This window comes from Hyaena hyaena, unplaced genomic scaffold (genome assembly GCF_003009895.1).
Source record: "Hyaena hyaena isolate Hyena2069 unplaced genomic scaffold, ASM300989v1 scaffold_286, whole genome shotgun sequence".
Classification (NCBI taxonomy): Eukaryota; Metazoa; Chordata; class Mammalia; order Carnivora; family Hyaenidae; genus Hyaena; species Hyaena hyaena.
In genome coordinates this window covers 718,442-738,362 of record NW_024080918.1, presented here as the reverse complement: position 1 = coordinate 738,362, position 19,921 = coordinate 718,442, and the positions used below count along the sequence as shown (strand labels likewise).

The window sequence follows — 19,921 nt, the reverse complement described above, 5'->3', positions numbered from 1 at the left end:
ACGGATAAAGAGGTTTTTGTCACAGTATTCTATCTACTTTTATATATGCTTGAAAACTTTGCTAATAAAATATGACAACAAAAATGAACATGGAATTATACGCCAATCGTCCCTGGAGATATCTATTAGTGATGAACAATCTCATAATGGCCAAATTCAAATCCTTATTTCTGTTCCCATCTTACATGATCTCTCCATCAAATGACACTGCCTCACACCTTTCCTTAAACTCTGCTGTCTTTTGTTTCCCAAACTTTCTGACTGATTTCCTCTCAATCTCTTTAGCTGGATCGTCTTTGTCTTCATGCCTCCAAAGTCTGGAGTCCTCAAAGTTCTTGTCTTTTCAAACTTTATGGACAATCACAAGGTGTTAATTACAACAATATGCCAATGACCCTCACATTGCCATTTTCCACCTCCATGTCTTAGGAGTACTAGAAGTATATTTCCGATGCTATATATTGGAATATATTCACCACTTGGTAAATTTTACTACATCCTCTCCTTAGCTGTAGATGAGCACTTTCTATTTTGCCTCATATATCTACACAGATCACCTACTAATACCTCAAATTGAGGATATAAGTTTGAAAAGAACCCCAATAGTCTTCTTTCATATTTCTCCACCAAAAGCAGTAGCTCTCCTCTTAGTGTTTTAGTTTCTGCAAATGGCACCAAATCAATGAGGTGTCAAACTCATGCTTGTCCGGCCCTCTCTTTCTTCATATCTTTTCAATTCTATTCTTTCCTCTTGTTACTGCTACAAGACTCCTTCACCTCTCATGACCTCTTTGCTGGTACTACTGCCAAGGCTCCCTAATTGGTTTTCTGTCCTCTGGTTTCTTCTCATTCCAATCCATCACACAGAGTTGCCAGATTAATATTCCTGAAGACTATCTCTCTAAAGATTTCACTCCCCTGCTCAAAAATCTTTGATGGGTCCCCTCCGCCTCATAAATAAATCTGAACTCTCTCTATCCAGATAGTCAATGCCCTTTAAATTACCTAAGCTCCAATCAAACTGAACTCTGATGGTGTTTTATTTATTCCCCTATGAAGAAAACATACCCTTTTCCTTCTGCTACCTAGTAACAGCTAATGTAACATAGGTCTTATTTCTCCCCAACATTTATTGGTTGTTTGAGGGCAAGGACCATATCTTAGTACCTCCCCAGAGAAAATAACACAATGTTTGTGAAGGAAGGAAAAGAAGACTTCAGAATAAAACCCAATTAAATTTAGGCTACAAAATAGTATTTTATGTCTTTTTCCTACAGATGGAGTCTTTCCAGAATGTGTACAGAGAATAAAAACTATTTATTACCTGTTATTACATTTATATCTGGGTACTGGTTTTCACATAGACCAACAGCTTTGCTATCTCTCTCAAAAGCCTCTCGAAGTTCTTTCTTGACTGCTGCCGAACCACATAATCGGTACAGGCCTACTACCTAGAAATAAAATTATGGCCACATTATGGTAAATTTGATAAAGAGAAAATGTAATAGCACAAAATGTTAAGTCACATGAACTTGATAATCAAATATGTTCTGATGACATTTAATTAAAAAATACCTCAAACAACTTTTGAAATCTCACCATAGACTATCTTCATCAGTTTAATAAAAACATTCTATTCTTTCATTTAAATTCAGACAATATACTATTATTTCTGTAGTGCTATCTTAAGATACAAGCCCTTTCCTTTAGTCTTATATGCTCAATCAGTATTTCCATGCCCTAAAGTCATGCCTTTTCACATCTTTTCCCTGAACTGAAGAAATGCAGCACAGTGGTTAAACAAGGGTTTGGGATTCCAGAAAGTTCCACCCTTTAACTCCTTGCTTAGTGAATCTGGGCAAATTATTTAATCTCTTTAAACTCAGTTTATCCATAAACAAGTATTATCATTGAAATAAAATTCCAGTATACTATTTGTGTGAAGCTACCTTTTTAGAAGAAAAAAAAGATCCTCAAGAAAAAATGATTTAACTTACTAAATTAATTCATTATAAAGTGACAGAGGAAATTCAATTAAAATAATATACTAAAATTAAAATAAGACCTTTAGTTCAAAATGTATATAAGGTGCAAAGAAACCACCCACCCTACACTAAAAAGATTCATTTTTTAAACACAGTTCATACAGGAGATAAAATACTAAGTCTTAGGAAGTTCACTATAAATTTACCGAGAAGAAATCAACATTGTGTCCTTAAAGAGAAAACATGCCTGATTAAGCAATCAGAGTTGTTTTTTTTTTTTTTTTTTTTTTGTAAAAAATAAGCCTTAAAGAAAATTAAGAAAACTAAGTGGTTGTTGACTATATTTCCACATCAAAGACTGTTTAGGAAGCCGAATCACCTTGAATTGAAGGAAGTTATAAAGAAATTATTTCAACAGAAATAAAGTAAACTCAGTGAGGATCCCCAAAGATTTGAACCAGGAATCACTTTAAAATCTTATAAACAGTCTAGAAAAAAGGAGTACACAAATGAAATTTCTAGGTGTACTTATAATACAAACCTCTCCAAGTCATTAAATAACTGATAGAACATAGAAGGTGGGTCTTGATATACAAAAATGTTACTATATGGATATAGAGAAATGTTATCTAAAATAGTTGAGATGATAAGCTATTAAGTATTAATTAGAAGACAGTAAGGAAACTGCAACTATTTCTAAGAGAAGGAGATGCAAGGTGCTGCTACATTCAAAAGGATCAACATAATATGGGAAACTAAGGGATGTACTGAGAAGGAAATTTCCTACTCTGATACAAATCAATAGTGCATTTGCATTGAGGATAGCATGTCCTATGTTAGTCCCATCATCACAAGACATGGTAGAACCACAGATGATCCAGAAAATGAAACTAAAATATTAAACAGGATCAAAGAAAATGCTATCATATTAGAATAAACTAACTTAAGTAGAACCTTTCTGGTGTAGGCACACTTACAAAATCCCATAATCAAGTTCCCTTGAACCTGAGAAGGAGGTGAACCTAGAACAAATTAAAGAAAGTAATACTTCAGTAGTAATAAATTAATGGTAATATGTCATCCACAAAGCTGAAAATACAAATGTAATTTTTAAAGGTGAATGAAAGAAGATAAATCTAATACAGAGATTTCAAGGAAAGAACATTTTAGGATATACCCCTACCTTCAGAGGCTGACTTCTTACATCAAACACTTCAAGTACATGCTTGATGCTCCTATCAGAGATAGAATCTGTACTGGATAAACCAGGAATGTGATTTCCATCGTAATTTTTCCCACTGAAAGCAGGGGATAGGTGGTAATAGCCTTCCAAGCAAAGCATTTGGAAGATGCCACAAACTATTTTTGTATGACTGTTAAAACCTGATGCTCATGATAACAAACACAAGAATAATTACTGACTAAACATCTAAACAAAATTTAAGCAGTATGCTAGTCTGTAAAATATAGACACAATAAGCCTATTTCTCTGGCAGGATGGGGGAGAGAGAGAAAAAGCAAAAGAAACAAAACAAACAAAAAAAGGTGTTTAAAACTGCAGTTCCAAATGTACTACTATAAATTTTACTTTATAGTTCATAGGAAATAATTCTTTATTAAAATAACTATTTCTAAACTTTAAATATAGAAATACAAAGCATTGCTAAACATATTTTGTTGGTATTTAAAATAAATTACAACAGTCTTAGCTATAAAGAAAAGAAATGTTCAAAGACTACTGGGGATATAACAAAACAATCAGTAGCTAGTTGCAAAAGGCACTCACTAGCCAAATTTGGGATAATTTAAGCTTCAAAGAATAATAACTTTAATTGATTGTAACAAATTGAATAAAAACTCATGAAAAAAATTATGTCATATATCCATTCTTAGAAAATATTTCCAAAAATAGATTGTAAAAGTACAGTGCTATGTGAGTTACTTTAAAATTCAGTTGTAAAAGTTTATTTAATAATTTTGAAATTGGCCTAATCTCTAAACTTTTTACATGCTGCCTAAAAAAAGGGGGAGCAAAACAGAGAATCTTAAGAAAAAGTAACTGGACCAAAAGTTGGACTAGAAAATAAAAGCCTTACTCTCACATAGAAAATATAAAATCAATCTGAATAATATATTTGAGAAGAAGTTTCAAAAGTTCAGATGTTGTACCTCTTTACCTTCAGGAAACTACTGCATCTATATTTATAGTTATAAGCAAATAAGACCCATAGAGATTAAGTGACTTGCCCAACATCACACAGCTAATTAATAATGGAGGAGAAATCAGTACCTAAGTTTCCTACATCTTAATACAAAATCCAAGTAACTTACTTACAACTGATTCTGTAGTTTCCACATCAGGTTCAAGGTGAGTTATTTTAAACTCTTTTCTACACATAAAGAAATCATAATTCTAATTTGTTGATATTTACCCTTGATGTTTTTAATCAATGTTATAAATTCTGATAGAATTAAAGCAGAAATACCTCAGAACATACTAATTTTAGACTTAATTTTTTAATTTAAACAATACTGTACTTCAATAATATCCTCAATGATATGCTGTTTCTTATGGTCATAGTCCACATGTATTAAATGAAAAAAAGATAAGGTCTACAACTAGTTAACATTACATATCTTCTTATATATAACACCAGGTAACACCAGGTTTTTTGTTTGTTTTAATGGGCTGCTTTTACATTTTATTTTATTTTATTTTATTTTATTATTTTATTTTATTTTATTTTATTTTACCTTCTCACTTAAAAGGAAGAGAGAATGAGACATGTTCTTATTAATAGGACCTCTCCTCCTCCTCCACACTATCCCAAAGTTCAGAGACAAATAAGCTTTTGCTTCCTGAAGAGCGGGATGGGGAGAGGAGGGAGTAAGGGCAGGGAGTTAGTTTTAGGAGCATAGCAAGGTTTTAAGATTCATTGTTGGAATTCTGTACCACAGGAATGTCAAACCATGCAGAAACATTCCCTAAATGAGTTAGTCTTTGCCTGTGGCAGCCCTGGCTTTTCCTAGGAATGCCACTGTAAAGCAATCCTGATATCTAGGTATAAAACCCACACAGCTCTGCATCACAACATAAATTCTGGAACCACCTAGCATGCTCTCAAATGTTCACTGACAACATAGGTGAAGGTGTGAATTATACCCTAAACAATAATGAAATAAAAATTAAAAATAGGAATGAGAAAACATCTCAATTGGATTTTTCAAACCTTACCTTGAATTCCTTCCCCCAAGACCTACTATAAATTTAATTAATTAAAGTAGATAAGAATACATCAGGAGGTAGTAGAGAAACTGAAGTAATACCTGACAGCCTCTCTTTTCAATTTCCAGAATGCATTTATGTATCAGGAGTGGCACCATCAGTCCTATATTTTCTTTCTCTACAACTTTTCGAATATCAACACCAAATATCACTGGTTCTCGATTTATATCCAGTCCATGAAGAGAATTCTCCCACTGTTCCAAAAGAGTCACTTTCACATAAATAAGGCCTCTAGGCTCAAGTTTGACAGCCAACTGATGTGTCTTTGTCACCCTGAATAAGGTAGGGAGTACAACAGTTCCATGACAACACACTCGATTTTTTCTTGGAGTCGGTTCCCAACTGAATACTACTAATTTCAAATGCTGTGCATTTTCAATTTCTATGTTGAAAGTATGATCCATGTCTAAAAATGTGGTTCGACATGTGAGCAAAGCTGTTCTTGCTTTGTTTACTGAATCTACCTGAATTGCACAAAAGACATCTTTTGAATCTATCCGAGGTGGCTTTAAATCCTCAGCACCGTAGAAATGCACACTCATGAGCCCAGATATGTACTGGAAACACTTAGGTTGATCAGAAAAACTATAATGTCTAAAAGCATCAATGTCTATTTCACTCTTGCTGCAACTATTTGGAATTATTTCTTTTCCCTTTCCAAATTTATTGTCAGATCCGTGTTTGCTAGATTTAGTTATAAGTTCAGGTGAATCTCCATCACTGAGGTAACCACCTTTGCAGGAATACTTAGAACTCACAGATGTTTTCTTCTGGTAGCTGTGCTGAGAAGATACACTGGTATCCAGATGGTACCGACTTATGACATTCCTCTTAGCAGCCGTGGTTGTGTTCCCAGAAGGTAGAATATCAGCATGATGAAACTCTCGACAGGTACATTTAGACAAGGAAGGAGTATTATCTGAACTGTTCAAAGTTCCTTTAACACTCAGTTTTCGGCTAAGTTCTGGCAACCTTTTCATTTTCATGGAAAGTTTCCTCACAGTTCGTGGAGATTTTATTTTATCTGGGAAAGACCAGTTAATTGAACTGCTTTTTTTCACAGGGCTAGGGCTTGGAGAAGATGATTCAGTAGCTCCCAATTCAGTCTTATTTGTAGCAGTGAGGATCCCAGGACCTTAAAAAAAAAAAAAAAGGTATTATAGGGTGATGTGTTTTGACTCCTACTTTAAAAGTCATCAACCTCACAAACTCCCACATAGAAAGAAATTTCTCCCTTGTCTCATCTCATTGGAGAGATTTAGTTAGTTACAAGATTAGGTAAATCTCCACTATCACCTTCAAACACAGTATCAAGGATTTCCAGGGGTGCCTGGATGGCTTGGTCGGTGGAGGGGGTGACTATTATATTCTGTTTTCATGAAGAGTAAAGCACTGAAATGTTTTTGATTTTTTCTCCACACAAAAATAGCTTTTTTCCCCCCAAATGTCAAAATTATCCAGGTTTACAATAGTTTTTAAAAGATACAAAGAAACACAAATAGCCTAAACTGTGCTATTAAGAGATTAGTCATTATAAACACTGAGGTGAAAATAATATTCAAAGTAGTTTAACATTAAATTGTTAATATTTATAACACTAGCCAAATTTACTGAGCTAGACAAAGTATGGAAAATTAATTTAACACTTAGTATAAACAGATCCTCATTTAATTGTTGAAACAGCTCTATGAGTTAAGATACCACAAGCATCCCATTCTCCAGATAAAGACCTCATGCACAGAGCTGTCTGATTTGTTTATGATCACAAACCAGGTAAGTGGCAGAAACAGGCACAATTCAAACCTAAGCATAGGCATTTTGAGACTGTATTCTTAAATACTACACTTTAGAGCACTTCTATCATTCTGAACATTTTTCTGTCTATACACATACATTAAATTGATTTTTGATGATGGTTCCTCAACTATTATTAAGAAGTTAAGGGGCACCTGGATGGCTCAGTAGATTAAGTGCCTAACTTCAGCTCAGGTCCTAATCTGATGGTTCATGAGTTTGGGTGCATCAGGCTCTTTGCTGTCAGCCCAGAGCCCACTTTAAATCCTGTCTCCCTCTCTCTCTGACCCTCCCCGTAACCCCCCCCACTCTTTCTCTCTCTCAAAAGTAAACATTTTTTTAAAAAGTTAAAATATTCCATTTAAACTTAAACTTTCTTTTTTTCCTTTTAAGTTTATTTATTCTGAGGTGGGGGGGAGGGGAGAGAGAGAGAGAGAGAGAGAGAGAGAGAAGGTTGGGAAGAGAGGAAAAGAGAGAATCCCAAGCAGGCTCCACGCTCACAAACCATGAGTGAGATCATGACCTGAGCTGAAATCAAGAGTCGGACACTTAACCCACTTAACTGGCTGACCCAGGTGCCTCTCAACTTTAAACTTTCAATCTCCAGTTTTAAAAAAAAAAAAAAATGTATACACTGACTAATCAATTTTATTTTAAAATTTGAAACTGTTTCTATTTAAGTGTTTAAACTAATAAAGCAAAATGAAAATATCGTCTAAAATCTGTTAGTATATAAGTTTAAACTGTTTCTTTAAAGAAGCAATTTAGGGGTACCTGACTCAGTAGAACATGTGACTCTTGATCTCAGGGTTGGGCCTAGAGCTTACTTAAAAGAAAGAATGATGAAACAATCTATGATTTAAATTATTTAAAATTTAAATTAATTTTTCATACTTCCTCTAACTATCCCTTATAAAGATCTCTAAGAACCCTAATATCAGAGGCTACTCTATGAAATGCTACATTTCACAATTAAAATGACAAAGAAAGTATTAATTCATTTCAGAAATCAATAGATAAAATGACCTTTCTTTTACAGTATTAATATAATCTCCCTCCACCCCTCTTTATGTATCCAAATGACAAAGAAGTGGTTTCTTTACAGAGAAAGGACTATTTTAAGTATGCCTGCTGGGCTTTTCTGGTAAGTAACTAATAAGAAATAGAGTATTTGATAAACTAGACAAAGCATTCCCTTGTACTGTAAATTGTAGTACAATTCTATTGGTTTACTGGCCTAGAACATTCTATAGTAATCAGAGTCTTGCTGTAGTCTACAATCTATTTTGTCATGGCTTGAAAAGCTACCCAGCATATTAAATTGCTCGAGGTTTTACTAAAGTATTAAGGAGTTAAGTTAACATTTGGATTTCTTTTATATATCATATATTAAATATTCTTACTGAAGTCCTTAATTATTAAAATGAAATTCTGTGTATGTTAGCAATTTCTACTTCAGACAAGACTGAATTTATTAAAATAAAAATGCTTTGCTTTTATAAAATCGAGGAGCTGAAATATTACCGAATTCAATAATTGCTTAAAATTAAAGCAAGATTATACTAATCAAAGTACAGACTAGATATACAGGGAAGGTACAAAATGAAAATCTTTATAAATCCATAAACCAGGGTAGAATCAAGTGAAACTGACACATTTCTTCAGCACCTAGAACAGTAACTGGCACACAGCAGAAATTGAGTGTTTATAGAATAAATGAATTAACCGACCATTAGTTGCCTGTAAATTGGTAAACCTTTTAAAAAATAATGTAGGAATTACCTATAGTAATTACCAGCCATAAAAACCCAGTAATGATATCAGTAACTAATCCTAATAAAGCAAAACAGATCATGATGACGATCACTCCACTAGTAGTGGAAATAATCTATTAACATCCAACATAACCAGTCAAATAGATTAGGGCACATCAACCCAATTAAATACTATAAAATTGGTAAACAACAATGTTAATCTACATGTAACAATACAAGATGAAGACATCAAGTGAAAATATCAAAAACCAAAAACAGGGGCACCTGGGGACCTCAGTTAAACAACTGACTCTTGATTTTGGCTCAGGTCATGATTGAGCCCCAAGTCAGGCTTCATGCTGGAATTCTCTCTCTTCCTCTCCCTCTGCCCCTCCCCTGTACACCAAGGTGTGGGGGAAGGGGCATGCTCTCCCTCTCTCCAACTAAACAAAACAAAAACACCAAAAACAGACTGCTATGATTGCAACTAGATAAAAGATACATATGGGACTTAATAAAAAACAAGCCATAATTGTGTTAGAATGATTAAAAAATCATCAGTGATATTATACTCAAGCTTTCCTTAGCTTGATCAGAAAATTATTTCAAAATTTAACCATTCTCTTTGCCTATTTCTCAACAGCTCTGTTTTTTTTTGTGTGTGTTTTTTTTAATGTTTATTTAAGAGAAAGCATGTGTGTGCACAGAAGAGTGAGAGGGGGAGGGAGAGAGAGAATCCTAAGCAGTCTCCGTGCTTAGCGTGGGGTTCAATCTCACAACGCTGAGATCATGGCCTGAGCCAAAATCAATAGTCAGATGCTTAACTGATTGAGCCACCCAGGCGCCCCTCAAAAGCTCTCTGTTAATACTACTAAAGAAAACAGATCACTTTAGGTAACTTTGCTGATCACACTAAAACAGAATGATGACATATAAACTGTCTAAATATTTCCTTTAGTCAACTTAGGACTGTGCTTATTATGTTTTAATAAGATGTTAAAAAGAAGACTAACAGTGAGAAAGGAGACATAAATGACATAAACACTTTCAAGTTTTGTTTTTATAAATATCTGTTAGTCTTTCTAGGTTCACAATTTCCCACAAACATAACATAATACAGTCTGAAGACAGTAATTTAAAATATGTGTAACTTTATAGCAGCACTCTCCACAATAGCTAAAACATGGAAAGAGCCTAAGTGTCCATCAACAGATGAATGGATCAAGAAGATGTGGTTTATCTATACCATGGAATACTACATGGCAATGAGAAACAATGAAATCTGGCCATGTGTAGCTACATGGATGGACCTTGAGGGTGTTATGCTGAGCGAAATAAGTCAGGCAGAGAAGGACAAATATCATATGTTTGCACGTATAGGAGGATTAGGAGGAACTTGACGGAGGACCAAGGGGGAGAAGAAGGGCGGAAATGGTGGGGGAAAGGGAGAGAGGCAAACCATGAGAGACTCTTGAATGCTGACAAAAACTGAGGACTGATGGATGTGGGGGGGAGGGGGGGATGGGCATGGAGGAGGGCACTTTGGGGATGAGCACTGGGTGTTATGTAGAAACTAATTTGACAATAAACTATTTGTAAAAAAAAAAATAAATAAAATAAAATAAATAAATAAATAAAAACTGTAATTATAGCCCTTAAAAAAAAATAAAATAAAATAAAATATGTGTAACTTTAGAGACACTGGCTTTCTAACTTTGCTCGTGCTCTTATGTCCTCTTACCTTTCCTATACCATTTGAACCCATCACTCTCTACCATATTCCTGCAAGCTTCCCTACCACTCTCTAATCACAGGCTGTGTTCCAAACTATTATTTCATATAGCATTTATTCCTCTCTCCATCCAGCTTATAAAAAAAAAAAAAAAAAAAACCCAAACCCCACAAATTCTCCTGAAAAAACAGTCTACAATTAGAAACGCACAGCCACAAATTTCTTTTTTTAATTTAAAAAAGCAGGCTCTGTGCTATCAGTGCAAGCCCAATGAGGGGCTTGATCTTAACAACCATGAGACCATGACCTGAGCCGGAATCAAGAGTCCAATGCTTAACTGACTGAGCTACCCAGGTGCCCTACCCACAAAATTCTCCATTACCTTCAATCCCAACACAGCAGTGGGGGTGTGGGAGCAATACTTAACATTTCTAGTATAACTTTTCAGTGTTTCTTTCAAAACTGACATCATACAGTACACACCATTATTTAACTCACTTTTTCTCTTATCATGTAACATTTATTCCACCTCCACATATATTCCCAAGAAAAGGACTCAAATCCAAGTAGTTTATTTGTAAAGTATAGAATTATCAGCACGAAGTAAGAAAATTCAGGGGCAAATCCTAGAACAATCAAGCGTGTTACTACTAATGGGCAACTGATGCTCAACCTCAGAAGAAAACTCTGGGAAACGATGTAGCATTATGACACCCAGGGCAGAGAGAGCTGAGGCAGTCCTACACCAACTCTGGTTGGGGGGCACTCCAACAATCACTGGTTGAGGGGCATTCCCAGGCTTCCCTGCAGAAAAATTCTGTAACACTCCTTCCAGAATCCTCAAGCAGAGATGCTAATACTGATGTTTGGATATAGGTTTGTTCCATCTAAATAAATAATAAATCCCAAGGGATATGGACAAGGTACTGACAACACCTGCTATATGCCACCATCTTTGAATATTCTGTATTATTCGAAATTTTATAAATTAAAATGACTTGATATAAAACAGAACTGCTCTCTAGTCAACATTTGATATTTGCAACTAAATATGATCTATGCTGTTTCCTAGTGTGTCTGAGATCAAATTTTAAAAGAAGCACATCAAAAATTCAAGGCAATCAAGGAAGAAAAAAACCATTAGGTTGAACTATTTCATATACTCTTCTGCAGATCAAAAACTGTCAAATATCAGCAATTTCATATGATGCAACCAATATGCATCAAACTTCAATTATTTCCTTTCTAGGTTCCATAACTATTTTAGCACCTATTAGCAAGGTCTTTACTTTTACCTCTCTAAAGAATATATCTTTCTCAGGGCACCTGGGTGGCTCAGTTGGTTAAGCATCCAACTTCAGCTCAGGTCATAATCTCATGGTTCATGAGTTCGAGCCACACATCGGGCACTGTGCTGACAGCTCAGAGCCTGAAGCCTGCTTCAGATTCCATGTCTCCCCCTCTCTCTCTCTGCCCCTCCCCAACTTGAGCACTGTCTGCCTCTCAAATATAAACATAAAATATATATATATGTGTGTATATATATATATATATATATTTCTCTTCTATGCCTCATGATTCCATTCTTTCTTTAACTCTTACAAAATCAAGTCTGTGACAGGATAATTAAACCATCATCTATATACAAATATTTGTAAATGTTTTTGAATTTTTCTTTATTTTTATGAAAACACACTATGTAAGGAAAAGTATATTGCTATAATAGACACATATATTTAGTTTTAGCGACTATAAAAAAACTGAAGGATGGAAGAAGAAGAAAGGCAAACGTGTGATCATCTTTACCTGCAAAAGGAGATTTCAACATGAGCCTCTCCTCTACCATTATTCCTTCTTGTGTCTTGTGTCCAAGCCCTTGTTTGCACTGCTGCACAAGCTCTGTGGAGTGGATGGACTCAATAGGATTCACTTCATTTGACTGTGACGTCTGAACATTGCCTCTGTGTTCTGAAGAGTACAGCAAGCCCTCAGTGTACTGTTGGGCTTTCACTAGGTCAGGACCAGACAATACTCTCAAGCTAACAGCAGGAAACTTCAGAACAGCAGGGTCTGCCTCACCAATCAAGGCATTTGATATACCAAAGTCATCATCCTCAGGAATGGGGTTGTACCATATTTCTCCTTCATCATCTGCATCATTTTCCTCATTAAAGTCTAAAGAACAATTTCTTGATATTGAAGAATTTGTAGTATTACACACCACATATGTACAATATTCTTCAGATGATTTGATGAAAGGCCGTGATAACTGATGTTTAGGTGAGATGGATAAAGGACTTATGTCTTGGCATGTCTTATTTTCTTCTTCTAAGTTAAAAGATCTCAGAGTACTCTGATACAGCCAATTGCGTTTCTTTGACACGGTGATGCTATTAAGTGGCTTATGACTTCTGAATCCAATATTATCCTTAAGATCTTCAAGTTCTCTTTTCTTCACTGAAGACCCATAGACATTTTCAAATAAATCTGTTTCAAAGAAAAAGAAGAAAGTAAAATGTAATGCCTAATATACCAGGAAAAACAGGGCACTTGAGATCAGTTATTAAGATACTATTTTAAACAATGGAATATTACTCAGCCATCCAAAAAGAATGAAATCTAGCCATTTTCAATGAAATAGATGGAGTGAGAATGTATTATGCTGAGTGAAATAAGTCAAACAGAAAGACAGATACCATGATTTCACTCATATGTGTAATTTAAGAAACAAAATAGATGAACATATTGGGGGGGGAGGGGAAGAGGAGAGAGAGAGAGACAAACCACAAGAGACTCTTAATGACCAAGAACAAACTATGGGTTGACAGTAGGAGGTGGGTGGGAGACTGGCTAGATGAACACTTGTTGTGATAGCACTGGGTGTTGTATATAAGTGATGAATCACTGAATTCTCTTCCTGCAATCAATATTGCACTATATGTTAACTAAAATTTAAATTAAAAAAAAGAAAAAAGAAAAAATACTTTTTTTAAAAGGATAAAAAGAAAGAAAAGTAGTATTACACTCTTGGAGACTAAAATGAAACAAGAAACATTGTAGCTTTTTCACCTAAAAATAATTTTTATTATTTAGACTACTAATAAAAGTGACATAAGAATTCTAAGAAAAGGAAAAAACAAACTCTGAGATTATTTTTATAAACATGATAGGGCTAACAAAGATGTACCCCACGCAAAACATACTTTATAAAAAGCTTATATAGAATGCTTTGTACACAGTATGACTTTAATTCATATTTTGAATAATCTTTCTTATTAAATTTTTTAATTTTATTTGAGAGACAGAGAGAGAGAGTACAAGCAGGGAAGAAGGGAAGAGTGAGAGAGAGAGAGAGAGAGAGAGAGAGAGAGAAAATCTTAAGCAGGTTCCATGCTCAGTGCAGAGCCTGATACAAGCTGGATTCCATGACTCTGAGATCATGACCTGAGCCAAAATCAAGAGTCAGATGCTCAACTGACCCAGCCCTGAGTCTGACTCTGTGCTAGGTGTGGAGCCTACTTAAGATTCTCTCTCTGTCTCTTCCTCTGCCCTTCCCCCATTCATGTGCTCTCACTCTCTCTCTCAAAAAAAAAAAAAAAAAAGAAAAAAGAATGAATTAAGGAATTCATAGTCCAATGGTCCAATGAGGGTCATCAAATACTTAATATGTGTTTGTGTTAATGTAATGTGATAAGATTTTTAGAGAAAAATGTACATGTAACAACAATTCCACAGAGAGGAAAATTTTTTGCACATCCAAAGAACTGCATAAAGCAGGCTTCAGTAAGAGTCAATAAACTAAATATATACCATAACACTAGTTCACTAGGCATAGAAAGTTAAAAACAAAACCACATTTCTAAAAGCTCAAGATCATGTCAGGTTTCTAAATTATGGAATTATAATCATGCTACTTTAAGTGTATATGTGGTTGATTCATCTCAGTAATATAGCAAATAAAATATAAAAGCCTAGTAACAGAGTAATAAAAACACATCAAACTATGAGGAGCTTAGAAACAACCACAAAATTAGGTTCATGGATAATTAAGGCTTTTAGTAACCTTCCTCTACTGAAAAAAAATCCCTTAAAAAATGTAAAGCTGTTTTTTATCCTAAATATTACCCAATCATGTAGATTAATTTTTAAAAAGTTAATAATAATTTTTAAAAATACCTCAAACACAAACTGGGTTTCAAGTTCAACTAGTTCCAGAGGCAGGAATGGACTAGGAATCAAAAGGGAAGAAAGTTCTCATGAATGTCTACTATGCCAGACCTCTAATTACTCAACAAATATTTTTTGAGTACCTATTATGTGCCAGGAATGAGAGATAAAGCAGTAAGAAAGCCCTTCACCTCCACAACAATGTTCCATAAGCCAAAAAATAAAAATAAAAAAAATAATGAGGAATATGGTCAAGGTGCTGGCTGTAGTACTCAAATTTAAGTCAATTTAATCCTAAAATCCATGTTCTTAACCTGTTTCCCCTATACCCTGTTTACCTAGCAAAAGTAGGGAAATAGGCAAGCCTTTCCAAACATGGTGATAATATCAATCCAGTTTATCTTACAGGGTGGCTGCTGGTAAGGATTGAGACAATGTTGGAAATGTCGTGAAAACTATATAACTCAGAAAAGTCAAGTAACTTGCCCAAGATCACCTTGTTCATAAATGGAAGAAGCAGTACTCAAAATAAACTCTTATACTCCAAAGTGTGTAGCAGTACACTTGGGCTACTTAAGAGATACACACCTCTACCCTCCAGGATTTAACATGCACACATGTAACAAATATTCGATAAACATCTTGAACTGATTAAGTTTAATTTAATTAATGAAAAATACAAGGATTCAAGTCTTTCTTTGGTTCTATCTCCTTGAAAATTAAAGGACTGAATTAAGAGTTGAAAATCAACACATACTCTGGAATCACTGGGTCTTCTGGGTTTTTAGTGGCCACATTTTTTTGCCAAGTGTACTAAAATCCAAATCTATTTCACATTTAAGCCCAAATCCCATATTATTTAATAGTATTTCAGATGATCATGGGATATGATTTGTAATTTTTACGCAATTATAAATTTGAAGCCAGAAGTATAAAATTATATAACTCACGATGGCTAGGGATCACATATTATTTTATCTTTTTCTCAGATGTCTCTCAACAGATCCAAAATTTTATATAGTTAAATAATTTTGAGTCCTATCGAGTTTCTTGACATACACTTTAAAGAAATAAACATGCTTCTACTTGTACTACACTCCAAGGAACTGCAATGACAAAAACAAAGCTACTAGCATCCCATATTTAAGCAAATTGATACAAGTATTTAATGAATGTGTAATATTAAAAGGAAAAATTATACCATGAGATGCCATGCAACTATTTTTCATGAAACTACAAACCACAAAAACTTGACACCAAATAGTCTTATTGCTATTGCTAAATAATTCAATATACTACGATACTGAAGTTAAAATTTAGAGATAAATAGGTACATTATTATGATTTCTGAAAAAGGCCAAATTCATTCATTTATTAAAACTGAATATAAGCAACACATTCAGGACACCAAGTTTTACTTGAGCAATTATATATAAAGAATTTTAGGGGCGCCTGGGTGGCTTAGTCAGTTAAGCGTCCGACTTTCACTTAGGTCATGATCTCGCGGTTTGTGGGTTCGAGCCCCGCGTCGGGCTCTGTGCTGACTGCCAGCTCAGAGCCTGGAGCCTATTTCAGTCTGTGACTCCCTCTCTCTCTGACCCTCCCCTGCTCATGCTGTCTCTCTCTCTCTCTCTCTCTCCTAGAAATAAATAAAACATTAAAAAAATTAAAAAAAAAAAAGAATTTTAAACATTTCATTTTTATATCAGGTAACTAAACAGGTGCATATGAATGTAAATTACACAGAAGGCTATCTGCAATCTTCCATTTATTCCCTTTTATGTTAAAATTAATGTTAAACCCTACTATTGGCATAAATTTAAATTACCTTCAGTTCCTGTTAGCTTTATCTACAGCTATGTTCACACACACACACACACACACACACTGAAAGAAAATACAAGTAAAAACAGTATCAAAATAAGTATACAAAGTTGCAAGTCAAAAAATGTCTTTATTCTCTTATAATTACACATGTTGTGGTATAATTAATGAAATGACTAATTAAAATCATTTTACTTTGAAAATCTGTAAGAGAATGCAGAAGTGGCAACTAAGTTTTTCACTCAGAAAAATACTCTACATAATAGTGAACTATTCAAGCCAATTTTGTGTCCTCAACTATTATTTCATAATAATTTAAATGACATATATTATTAAACATTAAACTAGTACCCCAGCTCAAAATCATCAGCAAACTGAGAAATTATGGATTTCAAGCTTCATTAAAATTGTACAGTATAGGGGCGCCTGGGTGGCTTAGTCGGTTAAGCGTCCGACTTTCGCTTAGGTCATGATCTCGCGGTTCGTGGGTTCGAGCCCCGCGTCGGCTCTGTGCTGACTGCCAGCTCAGAGCCTGGAGCCTGTTTCAGTCTGTGACTCCCTCTCTCTCTGACCCTCCCCTGCTCACGCTGTCTCTCTCTCTCGCCTAGAAATAAATAAAAAAAATATTTAAAAAAAAATTGTACAGTATATACAGACATCTTTTCATCACTTAAAAAAGCCCTACTGCAGAAACAAACTCTGTTGCTTTTGCTTACTTCTCTCTAAAAAATCCTAAATGAAAGTATTCTTACAGCATTGTATTAGAGTTTAAATAAATACAAGCAACCCTGCTAGAGTCAAACCTGGAAGCCCAGATGAAATGACTAGAATAAATGTAAGCCTTAGTTTTATGCATGAGTGTTTATATACATGCCTTTCTCTTTTCCAGATATATCTAAATGGGGAGGTGGGTACAATGAAAAAGAAGTAAATTATTTTTCTACCTTTTATATTTCCTCCCTGTGATCAGCAACAAAACCCTTAAGAAAAAAAGCTGTGTGCCAGCTTTTAGGGACACTAGAGAAGAAAACTCTGAGACTCAGTTCCACAAAAGTAAGAAGGAAGAGCAAGACAAAGACACACACACACACACACACACACACACACACACGCAGAATAAGTAAGCGTCCCTAAAGGGGTGTGTGCTAGCCCGATTCCCAGTGTTCTTCAAGGCAGTACTCTTAACTTCTGATCATTTCACGCTCTATCCAGAATCCTAATGATGTGGGTAAGGTAGTATTCTCACAAAGCCTGATTGCCTTTCTCTTGGTAACAGCTAACTAGGCACCAAGCATGCTACCAAACAGATTATCTTTTTTCATCCTCACAGCAACCTGAGGGCTGAGACTATGCAGTGCTGAGGAACCTGCTCAATGTCACAAGGCTGGTAAGTGATGGGGTCTGATCAGACAACTGGAAGCTCTCTTCTGTTAACCAGCATAGAGTATACTCCTCTAGTATATTCCACCATTTCATATTTATTGGTACAAGATAAGACCAATATGAAGGGAACTGCTTAAACCTGTCACATGTAAGTAGTAAGTATAAATGTACACATAATAAAACTGATGCTGAAAGAGCTCAACTGCTTTGTTCCAATTGAATGTAGTATAAGTATCAAGTATCAGAATAAAGTAGAATGCTTCTTCAAAACTTTAACAAATGTATCAAGATAGGTGATTGAGGCACTGGGAACTCTAGAACCTTACAACTCAAAGTACATACCAAACAGCTGCATCTATACTGGGAGTTTGTTAAAATGCAGAATCTCAGGTCCCACACTCCACACCTATAAATCCACATTTTAACCACACTTTCAGAGTTTGAAAAGCACTGCTCCATAACCACACTTTGGGTGGCAAAGGTCTAAAAAATAACCTTAGTGATTCTCAAAAAAGAAAACTCCACTTAGAAATGTAGAACTTTCAAATCAACACTCTATTTTCTGCTGAATTTGTCATTCTCAGAGTTTTCCTGCCACCAGCAACTCCAATGTTCCATGGCACTCTTCCAAAAAAAAAAAAAAAAGGGAAACTGGACCTGCTTCCAGGGCCACAGTGGCAGAATTTCTCAGGGAGGGATTTAAAATTAGAAGATAGTCAAACATTACATGCCAATTGCTACTAATCGTGAATAGGGCTAATGCATAAAAGAATTTGTTGAAAGAATTCATAAAGATCATATAGATCATAAAGATAAGAAATTAGAGCTACAGGAGTGCCTGGGTGGCTCAGTCAGTTAAGCATCCAACTTTGGCTCAGGTTATGATCTTGCAGTTGGTGAGTTTGAGCCCTGCCTTGGGCTCTGTGCTGACAGCTCAGAGACTGCTTAGGATTCTGTGTCTCCCTCTCTCTCTGCCCCTCCCCCACTCGCGCTCTGTCTCTCAAAAATAAACATTTAAAAAAAATAGAAATTAGAGCTACAAATACTTCAGGAAATAGAATAGAGGAGAATCTGCATTATAAGTCTCAACCTAACTTAAAGTATAATGCATAAGATCACACCAGTTAATACTATTTTAAAAGAACTGCCTAAAATTTTTAGACAAAATACTAATAAGTTACATGCCCTATTTTTTTTTCTTTCATAGATTGTGTAGCAGCAAAAATAGAATGAAAGTAAGGCAATTATTTTTTAAGGCAATAAAAGGCTGAAATAGTTCACCTGGTGCCTTTGAATTTATTTCTTGAGTACTATATGCTAATTAAAGATATTTATAAAGACTTTTAATGAAGTATAATTGGCAAATAGATTAAAATTCCTTTGTAATCTACGGCTTGCAGAAACTTGACAATATTTATCATGCGTAATGACCTTAGATTTCTCAAATAATCATCTCAATTAAGTACAAATTGGCCAATCTGTGAACACTATACACCCAAAGCACCAAATCACTGGCATTATACTATCTAAAGTGTTAGAGGTTCTTAGTAGGAGCCAGAAATCAAAACATAACATCATTTTGGCTTCCAAAATGAATTTAAAACTATTCTGAATCATTTAAAAATAATTGTATGTGGTCCAAAATACCTAAATATTAGGTAGACTACTAGATATCTCCATCCCATTATATAGTTATTCTGTTATAAATTCTGTAACTTCATCTTGAAAGAAAATATTCTTATGAATAATACTAAATAGAAAGTGTGACATAAACCTGTTGGATTTTTAACATCTTTATACAATCTAGAATGTATTACTTTATCTGGACTGCCCAATTAATTTTTTAAAAAACATGATTTAGGGGTGCTTGGGTGGCTCAGTCGGTTAAGCTTCTGACTTCAGCTCAGGTCACGATCTTGCAGTTTGTGAGTTCGAGCCCCACGTCAGGCTCTGTGCAGAGAGTTCAGAGCCTGCTTTGGATTCTGTGTCTCCCTCT

General features: G+C 34.9%; 1 protein-coding gene across 2 annotated transcripts in view; it reads right to left on the bottom strand.

The window, feature by feature from the left end:
* SYDE2 (synapse defective Rho GTPase homolog 2) overlaps positions 1 to 19,921 on the bottom strand; it is a 53,590-nt gene that overhangs the window by 29,089 nt on the left and 4,580 nt on the right. For both annotated transcript variants that reach the window (XM_039246941.1, XM_039246942.1), the window contains exons 2-4: positions 12,358 to 13,038; positions 5,313 to 6,406; positions 1,325 to 1,451 (exon numbers count right to left, since the gene is read on the bottom strand). In XM_039246941.1, the coding sequence (XP_039102872.1) occupies positions 1,325 to 1,451; positions 5,313 to 6,406; positions 12,358 to 13,038 (1,902 nt within the window). The remainder of the gene's footprint in view (positions 1 to 1,324; positions 1,452 to 5,312; positions 6,407 to 12,357; positions 13,039 to 19,921) is intronic.